The sequence below is a fragment of the Bos indicus genome, chromosome 21 (genome assembly GCF_029378745.1).
Source record: "Bos indicus isolate NIAB-ARS_2022 breed Sahiwal x Tharparkar chromosome 21, NIAB-ARS_B.indTharparkar_mat_pri_1.0, whole genome shotgun sequence".
NCBI lineage: Eukaryota > Metazoa > Chordata > Mammalia > Artiodactyla > Bovidae > Bos > Bos indicus.
In genome coordinates, this window is record NC_091780.1 from 33393849 (window position 1) to 33420627 (window position 26779).

General features: G+C 53.2%; 1 protein-coding gene across 1 annotated transcript; it reads right to left on the reverse strand.

Annotated features, from left to right (window-relative positions):
- Positions 1 to 2474: 2474 nt before the first annotated feature.
- Positions 2475 to 16958, reverse strand: SNX33 (sorting nexin 33). Its single transcript, XM_019983523.2, has 2 exons — positions 13903 to 16958; positions 2475 to 7378 (listed from the first exon to the last, which is right to left on the reverse strand). Exons 1-2 carry the CDS (start codon positions 15362 to 15364, stop codon positions 7125 to 7127), a joined length of 1716 nt encoding a protein of 571 aa, XP_019839082.1. The 5' UTR covers positions 15365 to 16958; the 3' UTR covers positions 2475 to 7124.
- Positions 16959 to 26779: the final 9821 nt, after the last annotated feature.

Consider the following 26779-nt stretch of genomic DNA (forward strand, 5'->3'; position numbering starts at 1 on the left):
GCATGGCACTGGCTTGGGACTCTTGGTGAGATGGTGAGACAGATCCAATGTGGAATTTCTTTTGAGGAACTTTGCTCACGGGTGGATGTGAAGCGAGAAAAAGAGAGGAGCTAAGCATGATTCCCTGATAGCTCAGTTGGTAAAGAATCTGCCTGCAATGCAGGAGACCCTGGTTCAATTCCTGAGTCAGGAAGATCCCCTGGAGATGGGAGAGGCTACCCACTCCAGTATTCTTGGGCTTCCCCTGTGGCTTAGTTGGTAAAGAATCTGCCTGCAATGTGGGAGACCTGGGTTTGATCCCTGGGTTGGGAAGATCCCCTGGAAAAGGGAAAGGCTACCCACTCCAGTATTCTGGCCTGGATAGAACATGGGGTTGCAAAGAGTCGGACACCCCTGAGTGACTTTCACGTTCACTTTCAAGCATGATTCCGAAGCAGGACCTGAGCTTGGAAGTGAGGGCTGGGGACACAGTGGGGAGCATGTGTAGCCGGTTGACTACAGGCACAGAGCGCCCCGGTGGGGACCTCACACCTAGCGTCAGCCCCCCAGCAAGCACACAGGGGGATGCACACACTCTGGGACACCAGGCATACAGCCCTAAAACCACCCCTGCCTGCCCCATACAGAAGCCCCAGGACTACAGCCCCCGTGCTCTCCAGCTCAGCCTCAGCACCCACAGGGTCCCCAGTCCTAGCATTTCCTTACCAACCCTCACCACCACCTCCCATGTCGGCCCCTTGAGCAAGGAGACTCCTGACTCACTTTCTTCCTGGACACCAGAACCCAGCCCCCTGCCCCTAGCCTCATCTGTCCAGTCGCCTCCAGATCCTGCTCCCATACCCCAGCCTAAGGCAGATTCTTTTACCGCTTGAGCCATCAGAGAAGCCCACAGAAAATTATCGCTCAATATTTGCTTAGCGCTCACTGTGGGCCAAGCCCTCTGCCTTTCCTTGAAGGCGCATGGTCACCTCCACCAATCCCCACCACCTCCCCACTGATTCCCCTTGATTCCTAGCACTCCTGCACTCGCTCTACCACAGGACAGTTGCCCACCTACCCCAGCCCACCAACCAGCCTGCCAGCCTTGGAAGGGCACCTGGTGCCGTGGGAAGGGCACAGCTATGTCCACACAGAAGTCAGTCCTGCCTGCCACCAAGCAGCTGCGCCGTCTCACGCAGGTGACTCGTTGCCTCTGAGTCTCCGTCTGCTGGAGAAATCCAGAAGTGGTTCTCACCTTCCAGACCGTGGTGAGCAAGGAGACAGTTCCCGGGAATACTGAGGCTGATGCCCACCACGGAGCAGCACGTGGCAGCCATTCAGTGGCTGCTGTTGTGCACTCGGGCCCAGCCCTGACATCCACCCACTGGGTGGCCTTCGAGGGCTCGTCCAATCAGTTTTCTCACTCATGTAGCGGGGTAACGGTATTCCTGGTCTTGCCTGTCTCTAGGGCTGCTTGGCGGTTGGTAATCCCAGCTTCTCCTTACTGGGCCGTTGGCTATGTGCAGGCACTGTCCTGCTGACGTGTTTGGCTCATAAATCCCCCCTAACAGCCATCTGGAATTCCTGTTATAAATGGAGAAGCGGAAGCATGGCAGCATTAAGTAACATCCTGACAACAAGCAGGTGTGGAGTGGTTTGTACTCAGGCTCAGCCACGTCGGTCCTGCCTCTGAGTGGTGGAGGGAAAGGGGCTTTGTGTCTGGGGGGCAGCAGGGTTGTCTGCCAGAGCCTCATGCTACCCTCACCCAGAGCACTCCTTCCAATGGCAGCCAAGGGACTAAGTCAGCCCAGAAGAGACCTCAGGTACCTCCAGGCACCAGCCAGCCCCCAGCTCCTACCTCGGGCATCAGTCATTTGCCTCCCCACCAGAGGCAGCCCAGACCCTGGGTACCACTCACACCAGCTCTGCTACTCTGCACCTCCCTCACTGGGCCCTATTTCCCGGTCTATGAAATGATGTTGATTATCTCTTGCATATTGGGTGGTTGTGAAACACTGGCCATCCATTGTCCACCACAGTACCCCTTGCCCAGGGGATGGTGGATGCCCCAGATGTTGGGAGATCCAGACGCAGTGGGGACTTGAACCCCTTCCCAGGCAGAACCAGACTAAGAAAGGGTTGCACAGGGTCTGTAAGCAGCTTCCCAGAGCGCCTCGTGCTTGAATGTGCGGTGGAGGCTATGGAATGATTTTCCAGCCCCTTGAGGTTCCCTGAGGCCCACGAGGCACAGGGACAATTGAAGGAACCTGGAGTGCCCCAAACTGAAAAAGGGCCAGACCCATGGAGGCTTAAGGGTGGGATCAAAGGAGCAGGTGGTGGGAAGGCAGGAGACTGGGGAGGATGAGCCGAAGGTCCAGTCTAACCTGGGACCACGGTGGGCACACAGGCCCAGTGCCAGGGTCCACAGCCATGTTTGTAGCCAAGTAGACAAAAAGTAGCAAAACACCAAAAAACAGAAGAAAATAAAGACAAAATCAAAATGAATAAAATTTAATTAAATATCTACACGACAACACGTTGTCAAGTAATTAACTGAACCCAACTCAAGTAAGTATATATGAATGACCTTTAATGAGGAATGCAGGCAAAATTTCACACGAGTGATAGGATCAGGGATTCAGCTTCTAAAATTCAAAGTGCCAGGGGCCTGCCTAGAGTCTTCAAACGTGCCAACCCCAAAACTTACATGCCTCCCTGGGGAAAGGAGGGTCCCAAGATTGATTTCAGATTACTTTTCTATTGGGTGGGTTAACGAGAAAGCAAAAGGGAAATTCAGGTCATTACAGAAAAATGAAGTGATGTTCCCTCGCACGTGTTCATTTGTAAATGGAGACCCTGAGTCACTGCAGACCTCGCTGTGCAATGCCACCCTCAGCCTCTTCATCCCTGGGGGGCTGGCGGGACTCACCCCACCCTCACAGTCCCTGCACATTTCAGCAGTTAGTTTGCCAGCCTCCCATTCTTTCACACCTCTGGAGCTAAGATCTGCCAACCCCTCTGGAGTTAATCAAGGTGACTTTAGGGAATGAGGCCAGAGAGCTGGGTTCAAGTCTATCCGCACCTCTGACCCACTGTGTGATCCTAGCCAGGTCGCATCCTCTTTCAGGCCAAGCCTCAGCCTCTTTGTCTGTGAAATGGCATAACTGCCTACCAGGGCTGCCATGTGGACCACGGAGGACGCAACCGTGTGAGACACTGCTTTTTAAACAGACTAGACTGCACTGGGGTTTGACTAACCAAACAAAACCAAAGGAAAAAAGCTTTGCCAAAGCCCGGAGCAGGGTTTCACAATCAGCCCTTCTGAGCTATATCTGGGGGAGGTGAATTTTTATGCTTCCTCATGGTCTTTTTGCCAAGGCCTCACCATCTCCTCTTGCCCCAAGCAGCAGAGAGAGGGATCAGAGCTGCAGTGGTGGGGAAGCAGGTTGGGGTGGGTTGGGGTGGGTGAGGGAGCCAAGCCGGCTTGGCTCCTGGAGGCCTGAGTCAGCGGGCGGGCAGGCAGGGCGGGCCCAGTCCTTGCAGGCTTGGGGAGGAGATGGTGCAGGAATGTTCCTCCCGCCCAGGCCTGGGACTTGCCCACCACATCCTGGCTCTTAGATGTGAGATGCCTGGAGCTTAGTTGAGTGGGTTCAGCCAGGGGCCTTCAGAGGCAGTCTGGCCCCAGGAACTGCCCAGGAGTGGCCAAGGCCAGGCCACAGAGCCTACTGGGAACTGGTCTCTGACCCCAGAGCATACCCCATCCCCACTGGGTGATATAGACAGGTTTCCCGTCTGTGCAACGAGGAACTGCACTTGGTGGTGTCAGATAATGAAGGATCCGGACTGGTTCCCCCAGGAGGTGATGCTGGCCGACTCTAAGAGCATCTATGTGTGTGACACCTTCGCTACGTGCACGTGCGACTTTGTGGCCACGCATGGCTTGAGTGTGTGTGCCACTGGGTGAGTCCTGCGTGCACAGGACTATGGTGGGGCCATGAGTGACAAAGTGACTGAGAGAGACGACGTGCATGTGGGTGTGGGCAAGTGTGGACGTGGCTGGGGATGTGTGACTGCTGCACTGTGGCTAGGAGTACAGGTGTGTCAGCATGTGACCATGCGAGTGTGTGTGTGTGTGTGTGTGTGGAGCCAGGTGTGACCTGTGTGCCCATGGGCAGGCTGTGTGGCTGTATCTGCTTTGGGTTGGGCAACCGTGTCTGTGACCAGACCTGGCTCTGCTACAGCCGTGGCCCAGCAGTGGCCCCATGGTCCATGGCCCTCCTGTGCCCAGGAAGCAATAGGGTGCAGGATCACAGAGCCATCCCCATTCTCCAACCCCCATTTGAGGCCACAAAGCAGACTCCTTCCCTGGGCTGGGCCAAGACAGGCTCAGGGTCCCCTGCCCCCCACCTCCAGGTCCTGGTAGCTGCCCAGGGCAGAAAGAGAGGCCTTGTTTTCCACCCTCCTCCCAAGGGAGGAAACTAGAGGCAGCTGGGCCCAGCTCAGTCTGGAACATCTGCCTGGTGTGTGACTAAGGCCGGCCAGTAGCCCCAGCCACCACCAGACTGGGCCCCCACGCACACTGGTCCCCCGGCCCTTGCTGAAAGAGGCTGGCCAGCCCAAATCAATCTCAAATTCCCCCAGCACCCTGATCCTCACAGAGAGAAGGGCTGTGACATCCCCGCTTCCACCACACAGACGTCCGTCCCAGCCTAGAGACCTCAGAGGCTTGGCCCGTCCTTCCCTTCCCTTACTTCACATCTCGATACTTTTCCTGCGTGCAGCCCCTCCTGAGAAACGTGTCAGACTAAGCCCCCTCACCCTGAGGACGGAAGGTGTGGGAGGTGGTCACCCCTCTCAAGAGACACAAGAGGCGACACTCTTCCCAGGGCAGGAAGCATGAACAGGGGACTCTCCAGGCACTGGTGTTAAGAGCATTCCCATCACTCAACACAGACGAGCCCTGGGAAGACCACCCCCTCACTCTCGCCTCTCCCCATAGTCAGAGAGCTCACTGCAGAAGGCTGCCTAGAGGTTGAAGTGAGAAGAGGTTAAGGGTGGGAAGGGCCTCAGATGGGCTGGAAAATGAAAGGAGGACAGGGAGGAGAGAGGGGAAAATTCCACAGAAAGTCCCAAATCTGACCTAATTTTGACCCAGGGCCAGGGGCCCATTCCAGAAGTTCCTCTGAGGACGCTCTGCCCCAATCAGGGAGCCTCTGCTGCCTCTACCCGCTGTACCTGCCGCCCCTTATTCTATCTCACTGCCGTGAGCTCCCGCAGCCCCCAGCCCAGCCAAAGCCTCCCCTGATGCCCTGACCCCAGCCTCCCTTCCTCCGCCCAGTCTCCACTGCCCCCAAGAGAACCTTGACCCTCCAGCCCTCCTCTTTCCTGTGTGCAGATTCCTGTCCATCCTGCCTAGGATACATCCAAGGGCACAGCTTGGGGGTCCACCTCAGTTTCCAACCAGGAAGCCACTGCAGGTCTGGGCACCCTGGACTGGACGGCCCAGGGAAGGACACAGGGTCTGAGTCCCACCCCCTCCCCTGGACTGGGCTTTCCTGGGGACAAGGCTGGGATATGCCCTCCTGGAGATGAACCCCCTGTCTAGACTGTCCCTTCCTCATGTGACCCTCAGTCCTGGATCACAGAGCAGCAGGGCCAAAGCCCTGGCAGGACTCCACCCGTTTGAGAAAAGAGGAGAGTGAGGTCTCGAAAGGGTGTGCATTGAGCTGGGGTCCATGGCCACCCAGAGGCCCCCAGCTAGCCCCGACCACCAGCACTGCCCTCCCCCCACCAACTTTTGAGGTTCTGGAGTGAATGCTGTGCCCATCACGACCTCAGAATCTGGTCCAGCTGCTCCCAGGGACAACTAGGGCTCCACCCTTCCCTCCACCCTCATCCCCTGCCCCGGGATCCAAATAAGGAGTCATACTTTTGTTATCTTAATTGGAAAAGGTTTATCAAGAAAACAAGAAAGAATGAAGATTGAAGCAGCAGCAGCCAGAAATAGCCATGACCTCCTGGGAAGGCCAGCAGTGGCATCTGTCAGTTTCTGACCATACCCCGACCTGGGGGTGTGGGAAGAGCCCCCTTGAGGATGTAAACATTAGTGGGAGACAGCACAATCCCACCAGGACCTGGATGGCATCACAGTGAGCCTGGTGATGGGCAGGTGGGTCCGGGATCCCTGGGGCGACGGGTAAGCTGGCCCCTGGGAGCCGGAGGTCCAAGCCTGCCAGGAGTGTGAGAGCGATGGCTGGTGAACTCAAATACCCAGTAACCTGCGGGTGTCCCCTCCAGGCAGGTACCACCAAAATCCTGGGGTCTGTGGCTTGTCTCAGCACCTTGAGCCCAGGGCAAAGATGCTGCATGGTCCCCTAGCCAGGGGGTGAGGGGGCTCAGCTGGTGAAGGGGGAGTCGGGAGGGAGTTGGCCTGCAGCCCCTCCTGTGGGGTCGGGGGGAGCGGGGCAGGGCCAGGGCCATGGGAGCCAGGCAGATCCCCACCCTCTGTCACACAAGGGGACACACCAAGGGGGCACCAAACTTGCTGGGGAAAGACAAAGGAGAGGAGAAGAGGTGTTTCTTTCTCTGAATGCCTTCCCCCTTCACTGTCCCCACTTACTGTCTGGCAGTTCCTTGTCATCTTTCAAGACACACTGCTCACATGTCACCTGCTCCATGGAGTTATCCCTGACCGGCAGAACGAGTGGTCCCTTCCGCGAGCTTCCAGAAGCCCATTCCTTACCATCGATCATTCTGTATTGCCCCCGCCTGTTTCTGCGTCTGACCCCCACCTCAACTGGGTACAAGAGCAGGCGTGTCACAGCCCTGGATGCCCAGTGTCTGACTGCAGCAGGCCTGCGTGTCTACTGAACGAATGAGGGGGAAGTGGCCAGGTGGGCATGTGCTATAGGCTCCGGGGAAGCTAAGACCCTGGCCTGGCCTCAAGTGACTGACCAGCAGCCCAGGCCTGGGCCTGGAGGGCTCCTGGCCCCGTTCCCATCCCTGCTGTGCCCCCAGCTCTAAGGGGTGGGGGACTTTCCCAGGGATATTCATGACTCCTCCAAAGGCCACCCCCAACTCCCCGCCCTCCAGGCACTGCTGGTGTGGGAAGGCCCTGGGGGCGGGGCGAGGGCCTGGGCCAGCGGTCAGAGGCTGTCATACATGCGCAGCGTCTTCTCCAGCTGCTGGCCGACCCGCTGGTAGAACAGGATCTGCTGGCGCAGGTAGTTCTGCATCATGTGCTTGAAGTCGAGCTCGCGGCGCTGGTGGAAGTGGTTCATCTCGGCCTGCAGGGCAAAGCCCACCACGCGGCAGCGCCGGCGAATGCCATCAGCCTCCTCCTGCGCCATGCGGCCCTCGTCACTCATGCGCTGGCTCTCCTTCACCTTGGCGAAGGCGCCTGGCACAGGCAGAGCGGAGGTCAAGGGCGGTTAGGGCTCCGGTCTCTCCCATTCGCTCCCTAACCCCGCCCTGAGACCCTTCGAGGGCAGACAGTACCGTCATCGGCTCAACTCAGTCCTCCCTCCTGGACTCCAGACCCACGGTCCAGCCACTTGATGTCTCCACAGGGATGTTCCCCGAACCCTCACCTTCAGCATGTCCTAAGCCAGATGTACCATCTTCCCTCCAAACATGAGGCACTGCCAGCAGCGTACACCTGACTGGTCACAGCCCTGTTAGCTGTACTGACTTCTACGACCAGGCTGTCCCCATCCACCACAGGCCTCATCAGCCCTCATGCTGGTTCCCCATTCAGCTCAGATATCACCTCTCCAGGAAGCCTTCTGGGCAGTCCCACTGCATCAGGTGCCTCGCCTGCTCCCAGGTGTCCTGGGCTTCCCTCTACCACAGCTCTTACCTCTCTGTGGTTTTTCTGACTGCGTCCCTCCAGGTATGAGCTCAATGTCTCTAGCACCTAGAACAAAGCCTAGCCCACGCAGATTCTGACATGTGTCTGCTAAACAGATTCAATCTCACTGGACTGCTGCAACAGGCCCCCCACGGGTCTCCCCACTTCAGTCCCAACCTCTGAGAGGTTCTCCATAGAACCTGAAGAGCAGCCAAGCTGGCACCCATAGCTCTAGGTCTCCCCTGGCTTCCTTCTGGCCTGCAGAGCAAGGTCCCCCGTTCTCCTGGCCTGGGAGGCCCTCTGGGAGTTGACCCCTGCACCTGTTCTGCACTGACCCCATATTCATCAAACGCACCCTTTCTCTCTCTGCCTCCCAGATCCTTATGCATAATTCAAGGCTCTGATCAGGTGCCACTCCCACAGGGAGCATCCTTCTCCCTGCCACCATCACACTGCTGATTCTAAAACAGAGACCACCTGGAGTTTTCCTTTGTGTGCGTCTCTCATATAGGCTCTGCTCCCTCCTCACCCCAGTCCCCAGGCGACTAGAGCAGGCCATTGTCATAACCAGGTGACAGACGGGGAACCAGGGGATGAACCTGCAGAAGGGACCCAATTTGGAAGAACCTGAGTGAATCAACAAGCAATTGGTGAAAGGATTTCAGTTCTGAATTAACGGGCACTTGACTGATTCTGCGCTGAAGCCAGTGGGCAGTTGCTGAGCCGGGGAGGCAGTCTGCCTGTGCCTGGCAGGCACTCCTCGCAGGGCTGTAGGGAATCCACAGTGTGAAGAAGAGTGTGGAGGTGGGCAGGCTTGGTACAGAGGACAGCATGCTCCCGGAGTGCTTCAAAAGCACCCACCGCTCATGAGTAACAGGCTTGTTTTTAATGCTTCTCACCTCTTCCTTAAGGGGGAGCCTCTCAGGGACCTTTGAAACATAATCTGTTTACTCTCAAGTTGTTGGCTGCATTCAGGACGCATTTACTGAACATTTACTATGTGCTGGAAATAACCCTGCCTTTAGAAGGAGCAGTACCCACGGAAGACGGCAAGTGTGTGCTAATCGGCAAATAGTGGCATTTCGGGCAAGCCAACTCACATTTGCAACACTTCCAGGACTGCCAACACAGCACCCAAAAGAACTCCGCAGTGCCCAGCTCCCAGCCCGCTCAGCCCTTTCAGCACCTTCCTTGAACCACCTCTTCTTGCCTCTTGTTCCATCCTTATTGATTCATTCAGATTCTTCCAAATTGTGTCCCTTCCCTAGGTTGATCGCCCAGACCTGGGCAGAAGGAGAGGGACTGACCATGGGACCAAGACGAAACCCCCCTGAGAGGCTTCAGAACTAGAGCAGCCTTAGAGGACAGCTGTCCAGCCCCTACCCCCAGGGCCACCTTCACCTCCACCACCACGCCAGTACTCTTCAGAGGAAACTCAGGCCCTGGTGGGAAAGGACTTGTCCAGGGGCTCCCAGCCTCCTTCCTGCCCACAAAGTGTGGGATATCTGGCCCTGAGGGAGCCCTGCAGAGCGGGGAGTGGACACCACTTCTACTGCAGGGGGCCCAGGCCAAGTCCTCCAGGCACATACGTGAGGCGTCCAGACAATGGACTCAGGAATTTGAGAAGGTCCCAAGAGGTAGAAAGAACCAGAAGAAGAAAGGTAGAAAATAGCTGGACAAAGAAACTAGAGTTAGGCTTCAGCAAAGGAAACATATCAGCCTGGATTCCACCTTCCTGAGAAAGTCTGGGTGCAGTGGGGATGGACCTGCATTTAAGAAGCTATTTAAGGCCTTAAATAGCCCATGGCCTTGGGCTTCCCTGGTGGCTCAAATGGTAAAGAATCCACCTGCAATGCAGGAGACCTAGGTTCGATCCCTGGGTTAGGAAGATCCCCTGGAGAAGGGAATGGTTACCCACTCCAGTATTCTTGCCTGGAGAATCCCATGGACAGAGGAGTCTGGTGGGTTACAAAGTCCATGGGGTCACAAAGTGTCAGACCTGACTGAGCGAGTAAGCACAAGCCCATGGCCTTAGAGGAAGGAAATCGAGGCCCAGATATAGGAATGAATCTATTGCAATTGCTAGGTATCCACAGACAGGCAGGGAGCCAGGGATGGGGGGCGAAGGCTCTGGGGGCCAGAGGAGGCCCCACCCTGCTCTCTGTCACCCTCCACCCTGTGACTCAGATGTGGGACTGGTACCAGCTAACACTAACGCACCCCAGAGACAAACCGGGAGTCAGGGCTTGGGCCAGTCCCCCCTCACCCCACCACATTCCACCTAGGACTCACCATGAGAGCTGAGGAGCCCGGGCACCTCCTGCCATGGCAGTTGTCCTATAGACCGGATCCCAGGAACAGGGACGGGAAGGTTGGAGTTTCAGATCCCCAGGGTCTCAGGCATATTCCCTAAACTCCCCCTGAATCCACCTTGTCCCTACCCTAGGTTGAGGGCAGGAGGTCTGGGTCCTAGTCCACTGTGTCACCTCCAACAAGGACTGCAGGTCTCCCCACTGTAAACAGGACAGGCTGGACTACATACGATGCTGCTGACAGCTGCTCAGGGCAGTATAGCACTTTAGAGTTTCCACATCAGTAAAATGGGATCATGATGGTCCTCGCCCTCTAATTAGAGCAGAGGTTTAATTGAACTAATATGTTTAAAGTACTTGGGATGGAGCTCCAGGAGCTCCAGGATAAGAGCTCCAGAAGCTATGTGCAGCTAGGTGCAAACTGCTTTTCAGTCACAGCCAAGACCCAGCTGGTGGTGGCTCAGGGCCATATGATTCTCTGTTCCTGGGAGCCTAGGAGGGGAGGCAGAAGGAGAGCTTGTGATGGCCCAGAGCACAGAGGCTAGACCCACCTATTCCCCCAGGGTAGAACTTGGTCCTGCAAGGGCCACTTTGCCTTGGCCAACCTGTGAGCACTGTGACCCCTCCATGCATGCTGTGTGGTCCAGGGCCTGCCTTCTGGAGGGCCTCCGTCCATCCTCCACAGAGGATGCCAGCTGAGTTGGTGCGAGAGCACCAACTCCCTCCCTGGTCCTTCCCCTCTGGCTCATCTACCCCAGGCATCCACCCCTTAGGGAGCCCCCTCTCCCATCTGTCTGGCACAGTGGCTACAACCTGGCTGTGGAGTTAGAGACACTGGGGCTCCAATCCTGCTCTGATGATCAGCCCACCTCACTGCCCCTCATCGGAGAATGGGGGGACCCACACTGACCTCCGTGGTTTGTGACGAGTCTTAGGACAGAGTCCTGCCCTGGCTGGCTCTCAGGCAGGGGCCCTGGACAGCCACTGTTTCCCCTTGCTGTCCCAGATTAACTATTATCAAGGCTCTCTTTTCCCCCCAAAAGACTGCCTTGGTTTGAATGATTAATCACATGGTTACCCTTCTCCCTTTAGGAGAAACCCCTGGACTGAGCTCCAGGGACTGGGCTGGTGGGCAGACAAGGCTGATAGGCTTCACCTCTGCACCAAATGGGTTCCATGGCCCATTTTCCTAAGCTTTCTCAGGGGAGGAAATTCAATCAGGGTCACCTCAAAGACAACATTTGTCCAAATTCTGGTCTCCTAAACCCTACCAGGCCTCCTGTCTCCTTCCTTCCAAAGCCTCTCCCACATGCACGCCATGCTTTAGAAAGTGTATGAACAGGCTGACAGCATCCTGGGCACCCAGGGCCCAACTTTCCTGCTCCTCCCTCTGTGAAAGGTCTCTATCCACAGGGCCACCATGGGACTTCTTCTCCCCATAGCAGGCTGTGGCTCCCCAAAGCCGGCCCAACTCTGTCTCAGCCAGAGTCCAGCCCCGCTCCCTAACCACTGTAGTACCTGCCCCATACAGGGCTGGGAGTGGTGGTACAGAGCCTAGAAAGTGGAATAGTAAGCCCCAAAGCCCTTGGCCAAATGGGGAGGGGTCCTCTGGGTAAGGGAAGGTGGATGTGGCATCTGTCTGAAGTTGAATACATCACCCCCAGAGGACCACTGACCCCTCATCTTAGCCTCCAGTGGAAACTCAGAAGTGGCCCTCTCAGCTCTGTGCCCCTGATCCAGGGCCAGAAAGGCCAGACTGCCTTTATCCCTCCTGCTCTAATGGGAGCCTGGGAGCCCTGAATCCAGGGTTGCCTTCCTGCCCCTAGCTCTGTCCTAGATGGAGGGTCCCCAGCCACACATGTGGCAGCTATTTCATCACTGCCCCTGCTCACCTTTCTCCTGCTGCCCACACAGGAACACGCCATCCGAGGAGCTGGTTCAACCAGCTTTCCCAGGCCCTAGAGCAGCAGAGCGTGGCTCTACTTAAGGCGACACTTGCCCCAGTGGGCCAGCCGGCCCCAGCCACCACCCCTGCCCTGTCCCTGCCCAGAACTCAGAGCCGAAACTAAGGCATCGTTCTGTCCTCGACCAGACCCTCCCCAGGACTCTCTTCCCCACCCCACCCCCCTGAAGGCCTGAGAGCTCACAGTGTCCACTCTGTGTTACAGACTGAGGAACTAATGCCCAGAGAGAGGAAGGCACTGCCCAGGGACACACAGCAAATTGGGGGCAGAGCCAGGACCAGAACTCAGGTCATGTCTCCTGAAGCTGAAAGAAGGGAAGGAGGAAGAGAGGAATGTGGAGAAGGAAAAAAAGAACAGAGAGGAGAAGGAGGAAGAAGAGACAGTAAGGGGAGAAAAGAGTCTGGAAGCTGGAGAAGTTCTAGAAGTTAACTTCCTAAAGATGGTTGGATGGCATCACTGACTCAATGGACATGAGTCTGAGCAAATTCCGGTAGATAGAGCAGGACAGGCAAGCCCGGCGTGCTGTAGTCCATGGGGTTGCAAAGAATCAGACTGAATAGTCTGATAGTGACTGAACAACAACAACAAAAGGAAAACAAGGCTGGTTTACGAGCAGTGACCAGGGTAGGGCGGTGATGTTTGCTGTCCCCCAGGCTCAGTGCAGAGCCGGCTTCCTGGCCCCGCCCAGAGGAAAACTCTCCACCAAGCCAGGCCTGACCTCAGGGCTCAGGGGCCTGGGAGCCAGCCCCACGCCCTGCAGACGTTCTTCCTGAGTTACCAAGCAGCCCTGGGGAGGACCACACCTCCCTCCTGCCCTGCCTGTAGTCCACAAGACTCAGCCACCTGCCGGTCAGCTCCTGACTCAGTGCTCAGGCAAGAAGAGAAGCCAGGCTCAGGAAGGGGGAATCGGATGGACCATGTGGGCAGTGCCCTGGACCCCCGGTTTCTCCTTCAGCCCAGTCCGGGTGCCCCTCGGTGACCCGGCTATGAGTCACTTCCCTGGCAGTTCCTTGATAGCCCCACAGTAACAGGGACCCATCCTGTCCCTCCCCTAGGGAGGAGACCGTGAGAACTGAACACACAGCTGAGCTTGGGAGGTGGCCAAAATGCATGTGTCCTTGGGGAGGTGCAAAAGGAAGGGACAGTCCCAGCTAGGCCATGGACTCCTTGTGCAGCCACCCTTGTGTGGACACAGCTTGTTCATCTGCAAAATGGGGAGAGCCAACCCTCCTGAACACAGATAGGGAGGAAGCTCACAGATAGGATGTGTAGCCATGAGAACAGTCTCTGAAGTTGCAAAGGCAGGGAGGTGAGCTGCTGACAAGCGTTATGCTCTGATAGGTACGCTCTGTGCTCTCGTTATCTGGGTCTGTGTCCATGTCCCCCACAAGCCTGTGGGCTCCTCAAGGGCAAGGCCTGGGCCCTGGTCAGCTCTGTGTTCCCAGAACCCAGCCTAATAACTTGGAGGACTCGATGTATAATGGGTAAATGAGTAAATGAGACAGAAACAGAGAAAATGAATGAATGAATGAATGAGTGAGTGAGTGAATGAATGAACAGACAAGAAGGTAAACAGTGAACTCCATGAGGACAGGGACCAGCCCTGCCCATAAATATCCCTGTACCTAGAATAGCACCTGTCATCTGCTAGGTGCTCAACACCCTTGCTGAATGAACGGATGAGACAGAGACCGAAAGACTAGCTGAGCCGCTCTGCTCCATCTAGGCCATCCTCATAGCCCCTGTGCCCTGCAGAGCGCAGACGCTGTCAGAGTCTCCAGCCCACACTGGCTCTTACCTTTCTGCAGGTGAATGATGTCGGGGAAGTTGGAGAGCAGTCCCTGGTAGAGAGACAGTGTGTCGAGCATCCGGAAGAGGTCATTCTTGGGCTGCTCAGCGAACATTTCACCAACCATTTCATAGGTTCGGCCCGTGTGAGAGATGGCGCTGTTGAGGGCCTCGGAGCTGAAGGGGGGGTCCATCTGGAAGGCATGGCTGATGGCCTGGAAGGCATTGCCCAGCTTCTGGAATTCCTTGCGGAAGCCCCCCACATGCTTGCGCACCAGCTCTGAGGCCACCGTGCTGAGCTGCAGGACGCTGTCGTCCATCTTCTTGCTGAAGGCTTTGAAGGTGTCCACGCGGTCCTCCACGTCCTGCAGGTCCTGGTGCTCTGTGGGGATCTGGAAGGTGAGCAGGAAGCTGGCGCCCACCATCTCATCCTTCTCAGCCCGGCGTTTGCCCATCTTCCACTGCTTGTCATCCAGGCAGCTGAGGAAATGCTGGAAACCCTCATACTGGGACAGCACAGGGTGGCTGGTCATGTGGTCCATCCAGAGGATGAGCCGCCGCTTCCGCTTCTCAATAAAGTCCTCCTCAAAGCGACCTGTGGCCTGCTTCTCTGGGAGGTGGGGCACCGAAATGACAGTGAATTTGTGCAGCAGGCGGTTGTAGAGCCAGTCGAAGTGTTTGTAGCGCCGGTAGACAGGTGAGCTGGCGTGGGTGGGTGTGAGCTTGTAGGAGATGTAGCTTTTGATGCCCTTGAATTTGGTCTGTTTGGTTGGGTCCTCCACGGAGCACGAAAACGGATGGGGGTTGGCCTTCCACTGGGGGCCGTGAGGGCCCATTTCAATGGAGTATGTCTCAGCGATCTTGGCCATCATGGGCACGTCACCCAGGATGAAGGCCTCCACGCCAGAGCGCACGAAGCACGAGAAGCGGTTGAGGTTGCGCCCCACCACGCTGCCTCTCTTGGCAGATGCCAGGCTGTCCTGCCGCTCCAGGGGTGGCTTGGGCCGGAAGGCCATGTGTTGGCTGGGGTAGGCACCAGGGTAGGAGAGGTTGAGCGGAGGGTGCCCATTGGTGCCCAGCCCACCGGCCCGTGGCTCCTCCACCACCGTGCATCCGTCATCCCAGTCATCCCAGTCATCGTCATCGTCCTCCTCGAAACTACCCTGGTTTGACAGAAAGCCACTGCCGCCGCCACTCCTGGAAGTGTTGGAGCTGTCATATAAGCTCACCTGGGTGCCCAGAGAGCCTGCGGGGCTGCTGGAGTAGTTGGCATGGTTGGAGCCGGTGTCAGAACGGAGGATCTCCACGTAAGAGGCAGGGAAGAGCCCAGTCTCCCCACGGCTGTTCTGGCCCTGCAGCCAGCCATCCAGCGAGGTCTCACTGAAGATGACCAGGTCCTCGTCCTGCCAGATGCTGATCTCCTCCTTGTTCTCGCTGCGGAAGTCATAAAGGGCTCGCCCTTTGAGTGCCATGTCTGGGCCAGTGGTAGAGACGATGAGGAGAGTCCCACCCAGAACTGAGGACACTTGTTAGGGTGTCCAAGGATGCACGAGCAACAGCCCTCAGTCTCTCAGCCCTTACTGTGGGGTCTGAGCACCCACAGAAGGTATCCAGCCTCCCTCTCTTCAAAGCAATGTCCACGGCCCAGAATCGGCCCTACCAGGTCTGCCCGCACTCGCCTGTGAGCCGGGCCGGCTCATGTCCCTGGTCTTCCTCCCTTCCTTCCGCAGCCCCTGCAGGGGAGAGTCTCTCCTCCCACTCCTAGAAGAAAAGTCAAATGACTCGGAGAAAACCAGCCCTGAGCAGGCAAGAATTCGACACTCTCCGCTGGAACAATGTTCTAAAATAGAAGAGAATCACTCGGAAACCACCGTCCCAGAAACTCCGGCAGCTCTGGCTCCCAGCTCCTTCTGGCTCCTCCAGCCTGGGCCTCGGGAGGCTCTCACATTCCTCTGCAGATCTCCTTCCTCCTTCCTCCTCCTCTTCCTGGACCACTGGGTTTTTAAAAATCCAGAAAATCCAAGAGGGGCAAGGAGAAAAGCGGCAGCCTCCTGAATCGAATCCAGGGGTGGATGTGTCCGGCTTCACAACAAGCCAGGCCGGGAAAACAAGGACTAAGGCTTACACAACAGGCCGGCCAACTCTGCGACCCGGCGGCCCGGCCCGGCCCCCAGCCCCCAGCCGGCTCGGGTGCCCTCTCCCCGCCCCCAAGCGGCCAGCCCCAACCCGGGGGAAAGGAGGGGACGCGACGAGGCGCTCGGACGACTCTTGGCCACTAACTGAGTGGCCTCTTTTGTTTGTCTAATTCCTCAGCAGTTTCTGAGCCTGAAGATGACCCTGATCCGAGTCCAAGGACCCTCGTCCAAAGGTAATCCTTTGGTAACCCGCCCCGGCTCGCCGGACGTAGACCCCGCACCCCTCGCGTGCACGCACACACTCAACAGGAGTTTGGAGAGTGAGCTCGGAGAGCTGACCGTGCGGCCGGCAGTCAGTCCCGCCGCCTGTCCGTCCGTCCTCCGCTCTGCCCTGCGGGATCCCGCCGGTGGGCGGCGGGCTGCGCCCCGAGCCCGCGTTCTTCTCTAGCGTTCGCGGCTCCTCGGCGCCGCCAGCGAGAAGCCAGATCCAAAACAACAGAAAAAAAGGCGATTCCGGGAGGTGGCGTCCCGAGGAAGGAGGGAATAGCCGGCGGGTGAAGGGGAGGGGGGGTTGAGGGGTGGGGAGAGGGAGGGAGAAGGAAAAGCAGGCTGGGGAATTGGGCAAACTCCGCGGCACTTCCTTGCGTCCTGGCTGGCCAGGGACGGCCGGGCTCCGCCCTCCCGCGGGCCTGGGACGCAGCAGCCTGGCTCCCGCCTACTCCTCTCTTTTCTGTTGTGGCGGGCGCCTTCACTCACTCGCGGGGAGATCGGGATGCGAGAGCAAGGAGACGATCGATCGCGGACGAGAGGCAGCCTCCGGGGCCAGACCCTAGGGCATCCGCACCCCCGCAGCCTGTCCGAGCTCTCAGAGAGACACCTCTCGCCCCGAGGGGCTCAAGCGCCGCGCGGGGGAGCTCTCCAGCCGCCGCCTAGCCTCCCGGGCTCCGTCACCCTCTTGCCTTTTCCGTGACGCAAGTGAGGAAAACTCTGAGTGTTTGCCACGTGCGGGGCTACAAGGAGAGCGCCAGAGCCGGGACCCGGGAGGTGGAGGAAGGGTGCGCGGAAACCCGCAGACCCCCGCTCCCGCTTCCCCGCCCCGCCACCGCCCCGGCGGAACGCCGCCGTGGCGCCGCCTGGGGATTGTTTTCTGGAGGGGGCCCCAGAGCCAGCGATGCCCTCACGGAAAAAGCTTTCCTAGTACCCTATACGGACAGGGCCAGGAGAACCCCTGTCCTGGGCGACTCCCTTCAGGGAGAAAGACAAGACTGTACATCTGTAGTGACGGGGAACAAGAGTAGGCACGATCAGGTTCCGCCGTGCTTTGTGCGGCGGCTGGCGGAGACCGGTGTCTTGTCTGCTAGCACCACGGAGACTAGAGGAATGGTCGGGCTGGGGCTCTGGGAAGAGGTAAAGGGTACTTGACCCTGGTCATTGATTCTGCCAGACATTGTGCTAGGCACTGGGGATCAGGGTACCAGAAGGTAGTGGGGGTGCCTGCCCTGGAGAGTTTACAATCTCCCCTCTTGTCTTATAAGAAGAGCTGGCACATTGAAAGAGCCCCTGATGCTGGGAAAGATTGAGCGCAGGAGGAGAAGAGGGTGACAGAGGATGAGACGGTTGGATGACATCACCGACTAAATGAACATGAGTTTGAGCAAACTCCAGGAGATAGTGAAGGACAGGGAAGCCTGGCATTCTGCAGTTCATGGTGTACCAAAGAGTTGGACACGCCTGAGCGACCTAACAACTCTTGTCCTCTGTTCATTCATTCTGTCTTTGTCTCATTCATTTGATCATGCACTCAAGGAAACATTAACTGAGTATTCTGTACCAGGCCTCCTGGGCTACAAAGACGAACAAGGCATTGTTTTCACCTACCAGAAGTTCAGACGGATCAGGAAAATAAAGCGACGTTCCCTGCCCAGTGTGGTCAGTGCCATGAAATGTGACTGGAAGGGCACCTATCCTAACCTGGGTTGAACAAGGATCAAGGAACACTTCCTGGAGGAGGAGTGTCAACTACAAATTGGCACTTGCCATCTACCTATCTAACTATAAGGATTAAAGCATGTGCTGCTACAGCACTGGCCTTCAACACCCCTGAAGGAGTTCAGGGTGGAAAGCAGAAATGAGGCACTCTGTGCTCAGGGAAAAACTGGCAGGACAGGTCTTCAGATAGATATTCTCGGGAGCTGATTTTATGAGCCCAATTCTTGTGTCTCCTCATATTAAGAAAAGCACTAAAACTAAAATCCTTAATGCTGATGAAAAGAAGCTTCACAAGACTAGCAGAAACCTACAAAAAATATTTGCTTGATTACAATGTACTCCCCCTTTACCAAAATCACATATATACTGTCCTCCCCCCAGCCCCTACCTCTGTGGAACAGTTTCTCAGAGCTATCTGAGGTGCTGTCTCCCAGGCTACAATCTGCATTTTGCCCCAGATAAAACTTAACTTGCAACTCTCATGTTGTCCAATTTTTTTAAGTAGACAGGAGGTACCTAAGATGAACAAAGGCTTCAGCCCCTACTCCCCTTCCTGGCTATGCCCTGAGCCTTGTCTAGATAGCCTCCTCTATCTAGAACCTCCTTCCCCCCTCATGCTCATACTCCCCACTTATAGATTGACTGGCACAAGGTGGTGCTGTAAAGGTGGGTACCTTGGGCTGATGTTTTATTTTGTTTTTTCCTTTTGGCGGCTTGGCATGCAGGATCTTAGTTTCCCAACAGAAATAGAACCTATGCCCCCTGCACTAGAAGCACAGAGCCCTAACCCCTAAACTGCCAGGGAATTCCCCACCTTGAGTTGTTTTGAAGGGTGTAATTTGCAGGCTTCTGGCTCCAAAAGCCAATTTAACTGGTTCAGTGAGTTGATCCAATGCCCCACACAGAGCTGGCATTTGACCAGAATAAAGGTTTATGTGCAAACCCCAAAAGCCCAGGTATTACTTTGCAAAGAGAAATTGAACTGTCCAGGCACACCTGAATTTATGCATCAATAGATCAAGGCAATTTGAGCTGCTCCCTGGGAAGCCCAGTTACCAGAAGTTGAGTCCAGTGAAACTGAATGCCCCAGGATGGGAAGAACCAATGGTTCTCTCAGCCAAGAAACCTTGAGGTCTGGTCCCCTCAACCATAGGTGCAGCCTTGATTCTAAGGACTCAGTTCAGCCTAGGATGGCCAGGACCAGAGCCTGAATATGTTTCCCACAGCTAGTTTCAGGACACCCCTTTTCTGTGATCTTTCTTCTGTTTGCAGAACCTCTCTCCAAACTTGTTAAGAAGCAGCTACTCCCTTAGTGTTTGTTGAGTGCTGCTGCTGCTACTGCTAAGTCGCTTCAGTCGTGTCCGACTCTGCGTGACCCCATAGATGGCAGCCTACCAGGCTCCTCCGTCCCTGAGATTCTCCAGGCAAGAACACTGGAGTGGGTTGCCATTTCCTTCTCCAATGCATGAAAGTGAAAAGTGAAAGTGAAGTCGCTCAGTCGTGTCCGACTCTTTGCGACACCATGGACTGCAGCCTACCAGGCTCCTCCGTCCATGGGATTCTCCAGGCAAGAGTACTGGAGTGGGTTGCCATTCTCCTGTTGAGTGCTAGACTGTTGTAAACATTTTACCTTTATTTCAATTTAGTTCAGTCGCTCAGTCGTGTCCGACTATTTGCGACCCCGTGAATCGCAGCACGCCAGGCCTCCCTGTCCATCACCAACTCCCAGACTTTACTCAAACTCATGTCCATCAAGTCAGTGATGCCATCCAGCCATCTCATCCTCCATTGTCCCCTTCTCCTCCTGCCCCCAATCCCTCCCACCGTCAGAGTCTTTTCCAATGAGTCAACTCTTCACATGAGGTGGCCAAAGTATTGGAGTTTCAGCTTTAGCATCAGTGCTTCCAAGGAACACCCAGGACTGATCTCCTTTAGAATGGACTGGTTGGATCTCCTTGCAGTCCAAGGGACTCTCAAGAGTCTCCTCCAGCACCACAGCTCAAAAGCATCAATTCTTCGGCGCTCAGCTTTCTTCACAGTCCAACTCTCACATCCATACATGACCACTGGAAAAACCATAGCCCTAACTAGATGGACCTTTGTTGGCAAAGAAATGTCTCTGCTTTTGAATATGCTATCTAGGTTGGTCATAACTTTCCTTCCAAAGAGTAAGCGTCTTTTAATTTCATGACTGCAGTCACCATCTGCAGTGATTTTGGAGCCCCAAAATATAAAGTCTGACACTATTTCCACTGTTTCCCCATCTATTTCCCATGAAGTGATGGGACCAGATGCCATGATCTTCGTTTTCTGAATGTTGAGTTTTAAGCCAACTTTTTCACTCTCCTCTTTCACTTTCATCAAGAGGCTTTTTAGTTCCTCTTCACTTTCTGCCATAAGGGTGGTGTCATCTGCATATCTGGGGTTATTGATATTTCTCCCAGCAACCTTGATTCCAGCTTGTGCTTCTTCCAGCCCAGCGTTTCTCATGATGTACTCTGCATATAAGTTAAATAAACAGGGTGACAATATACAGCCTTGACGTACTCCTTTTCCTATTTGGAACTAGTCTGTTGTTCCATGTCCAGTTCTAACTGTTGCTCCTGACAATCGATCGGATTTCTACTCACCCGACTAGTTGTTGTTCAGTTACTCAGTTGTGTCCAGCTCTTTGTGACCCCATGGACTGCAGCATGCCAGGCTTCCCTGTCCTTCACTGTCTCCCAGCATTTGCTCAAACTCATGTCCATTAAGTTGATGATGCCACCCAACCATCTCGTCCTCTGTCACTCCCTTCTTCTCCTGCCCTCAATCTTTCCCAGCATCAGGGTCTTTTCCAATGAGTTGGCTCTTTGCATCAGGTGGCCAAGGCATTGGACCTTCGGTATCAGTCCTTCCAGTGAATATTCAGGGTTAATTTCCTGTAGGATTGACTGGTTTCATCTCCTCGCGGTCCAAGGGACTCTCAAGAATCTTCTCCAACACCATAGTTTGAAAGTATCTTCGGCGCTCGGCCTAACCCCTAGTCCAACCCCACCCCTCAGAGGGACCCCCAGCCACCACCTTGATGGTCTTTAGTTGGTTCCCAAATACTTCCGTCACATATTGCTAATTTATTTATTTTGGTTGTGCTAGGTCTTTGTTGCTGCACGCAGGCTTTCTCTAGTTGCAGCTAGTGGGGCTACTCTCTAGTGGCGGTGCGCAAGCTTCTAGAGCGGTTGCAATGGCTTCTGTTGTGGAGCACCGGCTCTAGAGCACAGGCTTAATAGTTGTGGCACACGGGCTTAGTTGCTCCATGGCATATGGGATCTTCCCAGATTAGGGGTCAAACCTGTAACTCCTTCATTGCCAGATGGATTCTTTACCACTGAGCCACCAGGGAAGCCCAAGTCACATATGTATACACATTCACACCTTGGATTTACTTCCATATCTGTTGAGGGAGGAGGTGGTTTCTGTCTCACAGTGGCCACCCTATTTTCAGGTTCTTGAGGAAAACTCACTCTTAAGCTTCACAGAGATTTCCAGAACCTATATCTTCTATTCCCAACTCTCTTCAAACCTGTGGGTAACAGGACCCACAGTTACTACTCTCAGGCAACTGCACTAACCTTTGCGGTTTCCCCACACCCTGCCCATTCCTTTGGGAAATTTTTTATTAAATTCTCCTCATGTAATTCTAATTGGAGTGTGTTCTCTCTTTCCTGCTGGGACCCTGACTCAGACACAGGAAACAGCATCCATCCCCATCCCAGCTTTCCTCCTTTAGAAAAGGAATCGGCAAGGGAGAACTATGGCCAGTGGCTTCCAGGCTGATTCTGCTGGTGGCTAGCATGGTAGACACACTGGACTATTACTACAGAAATGCATTCAAGAGATGATGAAGGCCTGCGGTAATGGTCTGGGGAGAAGTAAATTTGGGATTTTATGGGGGTAGAAGAGACTGGAATGACAACCAACAAGATGTCGATATTGAGGGAAGAGTCAATCCACACCTTTAAAAAATAGATTCTTGACTCCACTTCCCCCGCCACAACTACTCCCCCCCACACCCCACCTCTGCTTTTTTTCTTTTGGCTGCATCAGGTCTTACTTGTGGCATGCAGGATCTTTGTTATGGCATGTTATGGGCTCCAGAGCACAAGGGCTCTGAAGTTGCTGCTTGCAGCCTTAGTTGCCCTGAGCACGTAAGATCTTAGTTCCCTGACCAGGGATTGAATTCATGCCCCCTGCATTGCAAGGCAGATTCGTAACTACTGGACCATCTAGCAAGTCCCTTTATCTGCTCACCTTTGCAGCAAATTCCTCAAAATAGCCATCTCTAACAGGTGCTTCCAACATTTTTCCTCCCTTTCTCTTCTTAAACCCCTCTAGCCATTCTTTCAATCTCACACTCCACTGAAACTCTTATCAGTCATCAATGACCTAATGGTTATTCTCAGCCCTTCTCTTGTACTTAGGCTCTCTGTAGCATTTGACCAGGTTGATCACTCCTTCCCCCTGGATACACTTTCTTCATTTGCACTGGCCAGCCACACTCTCCTGGTTTCCCTTCTACTACACTGGTTCATCCGCTTCTCTCCAATAATTCTGTTTTGTTTTGTTTTTCCGGGGGGGGGGGGCAGGGAATAATTTTTATTTTACTTCTTTTTTACAAATACATCGAAGAAGCGTGCAATGCTGCCAGCACTGGATGTAATCCTGGGCCACACTCTGCACACTCCTTTTCAACTCGTCCTATAACAGCAGAACCTTTCATCTTGCTTTTACTGTTTACTATGTGCTCTGTTGCTCAATCGTGTCAGACTATTTGTGACCACGTGAACTGTAGCCCACCAAGTTCCTCTGTCCGTGCACAGACAGAATACTGGAGTGGATTGCCATTTCCTCCTCCAGGGATTGTTTACACTGACCCCTGCATTATCTTCAGAATAAAGAAACACAGCATCTTTTCTCAGTATGAGTTTCATTGTCAAATTACCATCACTGGATGTATGTTCTTTCTCAGCTCTGATTTGCCTTTCTTGATTGTGGCCATCACCATGTCGCCCACACCAGCAGCAGGAAGTCTATTCAGTCATTCGTTGATTGCCTTCACAGAGATGATATACAGATTTTTGGCTCCCGTGTTGTCAGCACAGTTGATCATGGCTCCAGCTGTAAGACCCAAGGAAATCCAGAATTTCACACCTTGCTTCGACATCTTGAATGCCGGAAATGGACAAAGTCAATAATTCTTGACACCAGAGTGCCTACTAGTAGCGTGGTCCTCTTGTCTTTTTCTATTTTCACTTCTTCAAACACCATCTTTCTGCCAATAATATCCAAAATTTTAAATCTTCAGCCCAGGCCTTTCTCTGGGCTGATACCAAACTGAGGGAACTCTCTGGTGGTCCAGTGGTTAAGACTTGATGTTTCCACTGCAGGGGGCATAAGTTCTATCCCTGGTTGGGGAACTAAGATCCTGCATGCCTCAAGGTTTGGCAAAAAAGAAAAATAAAAAATAAAACCCCAGACTTACCAGACTTACAAGTCGCTCTCCTTGCCATCTCTCTTTGCATGTCTAGTAGACATCTCCAACCCAACATGTCCAAAGCTGAATTTCTAATCTTGCCACCCAAATCTGTTCTATTTGGCAATCTCCCCCATCTCAGGTAATGAGTACTTTCTGCCACTTGCTTAGGTCCAAAACTGGAGCCATTCTTTGACCTTTCTCCTTATTCTGGAACTCCTCTCTCATTGGCATCTCACAACTGCTTTCCTGGTCCCAGCTACCACCCTTCTCACTTGCATCACCACAACTTCCTAATTGCCTCAATGTTTCCACCTCTGCCTCCTGACAGTCTGTTCTCAACACAGCAGTCAGAGTGGTTCTTTTAAAACATAAGTTAGATGTCAGTTCTCAGTTCAAAACCCTCCAGTGTCCTCATCTCACTCAACCTAAAAACCAAAGACCTTAAGAGAGCCTTTGGAGCCTCTGTTATCTGAGCCCCCTTTCCTCACCTACTAGCCCACTCTGCTCCAGCCAAGATGGCTTTGTTATTCCTCTTCTGAGATGCCAGGCACATTTCTATCTTAAGGCATTTGCACTCACTGCTTCCTCTTCTTGAAATGCTCTTCCTCTAGATAGCCACATGGCTAACCCACCATGAAATATTACCTTCTCAGTAAGACCTACCTTCACATGCCCTGTTTAAAATTACAGCCCATCCTCACCCCAAGCTCTCCTATATCCTGCTCAATTTTGTTTCATGACACTTATCATCTGCTAACAAATATAATTTACTTATTTATTATGTGTATTGTCTGGGGAGAAGGGAGTTAACCAAGAGTCCTCCCCCACACACTGAACAAAGGCTGAAGATGGAAGGGAGTGAGGCTGGGGGAATATGAAGGGTGAGGACGAAGTGCAAACTGTGAAAATATATTTGCACACCATAGATAACTAGCTAAGGATTACTATCCAGAATATACAAAGAACACCTTCAAATAAAGTAGAAAAAAAAAAAAGTAAATAATCTGTATGTTTCCTATTGCAGCTACAACAAATTACCACAAACTTAGTGGCTTTAAACAACACAGATTTATTCTTTCACGGTGTTCAAGATCAGAAAACCAAAGTGGATCTCACTGGGTTCAAATCAAAGTGTCAGCAAGGGCCATGTTCCTCCTGAAGGCTCTAGGTAAAACATCCATTTCTTTGCCTTTTCCAGCTTCTAGAGGTTGCCCACATTCCTCTGCTCCTGGCTCCCAATCATCCTCAAAGTCAGAAATCACACCTCAGACTTGTGCATGCATCATCATATCTCCCTGACTCTTCTGCCTCCCTCTTTCACTTCTAAGGACACTTGTGATTAATGAGACTGACTCAGTTAATCCAGGACCATGTCATTATCTCAAGATCCTTAATTTAATCACATCTGCAAAATCCCTTTTCTCCTATAAGGTAACATTCACAGGCTCTGGGTGGACATCTTGGGAGGGGGGGTCACTATGCTACCTACTCCACAAACCAATAGAAAAATACACAAAGAGGCATTCCACAGAGGAAGAAACATATATGAAACCTTTATTCATCAGGAAATGTAAATTAAAATCACAGTAAAATGCCATCACACACTCATCAGATTCACAAATATTCAAAAAGTCTACCAACCAAGCACTGTCAAGAATGAGGAGCAAAGGGAACTCTCATATAGTGACAAAGGAATATAAATTGGTACAGCCCCTTTGGAAAACAATTTGACAATAGCTAGTAAAGCTGAGCATGCACTTTACATGTTCACGGATCCTTTACAACTCAGTAATTCAACTTCAAGATGTATACTAGAAGTTACTGCATAGGTGCAACAGGAAACCTACAGGAATGTAGTACTGCTAAAAAATAGTCACTCCAAAAAAAGAAAAATCCAACAGGAGATGGATTAATAAATTGGATAGAACCAAACAATGGTTTTTCTAGTAGTCATATATGGATGTGAGAGATGGACCATAAAGAAGGCTGAGTGCTGAAGAATTGATGCTTTCAAACTGTGACGTTGGAGAAGACTCTTGAGAGTCCCTTGGACTGCAAGGAGATCAAACCAGTCAACTCTAAAGGAAATCAACCCTGAATATTAACTGGAAGGACTGATGCTGAAGCTGAAGCTCCAATACTTTGGCCACCTTATTCGAAGAGCCAACTCATTGGGAAAGACACTGATGCTAGGAAAGATTGAAGGCAGGAGGATAAGGGAACAATAGGGTATGAGATGATTGGACGGCATCATCAACTCAACGGACATGAGTTTAAGCAAACTCAAGGAGATAGTGAAGGACAGGGAAGCCTGGCGTCCATGGGGTCGCAAAGAGTTGGACACAACTGAGCAATGAACAACAACAAAACAATGGAATATAATGCAGCAGTTTTTTAAAAAGCAACTGCAGCTATATATAAAAAAATTCCATATGTGATATCATCTAAGCAACACTTCTCAAATATCATGCATGCAAATTACCTGGGGATCTGGTTAAATGCAGATTCTGTTTCTGTAAATCCGGAATGGGGTCTGAAATTCTGCATTTTCAACAGCTCTCTGCTGATCCATGGGCTATGCTTCAAGTAAGAAAATTCTCAGTATACTTCAGTTCAGTTCAGTTCAGTTGCTCAGTCGTGTCCAACTCTTTGCGACCCCATGAATCGCAGCACGTCAGGCCTCCCTGTCCATCACAAACTCGGACTCAAGTCCATTGAGTCAGTGATGCCATCCAGCCATCTCATCCTCTGTCGTCCCCTTCTCCTCCTGCCCCCAATCCCTCCCAGTATCAGAGTCTTTTCCAATGAATCAACTCTTTGCATGAGGTGGCCAAAGTATTGGAGTTTCAGCATCATTCCCTCCAAAGAAATACCAGGGCTGATCTCCTTCAGAATGGACTGGTTGGATCTCCTTCCAGTCCAAGGGACTCTCACGAGTCTTCTCCAACACCACAGTTCAAAAGCATCAATTCTTCAGCGCTCAGCCTTCTTCACAGTCCAACTCTCACATCCATACATGACCACAGGAAAAACCATAGCCTTGACTAGACGGACCTTTGTTGGCAAAGTAATGTCTCTGCTTTTGAATATGCTATCTAAGTTGGTCATAACTTTCCTTCCAAGGAGTAAGCGTCTTTTAATTTCATGGCTGCAGTCACCATCTGCAGTATACTTAGGGATGCATAAAATGATAAAACTATTTTTCTTTTTAAACAAAAGGCAAAGATAAACACTAAATTCAGGAGAGC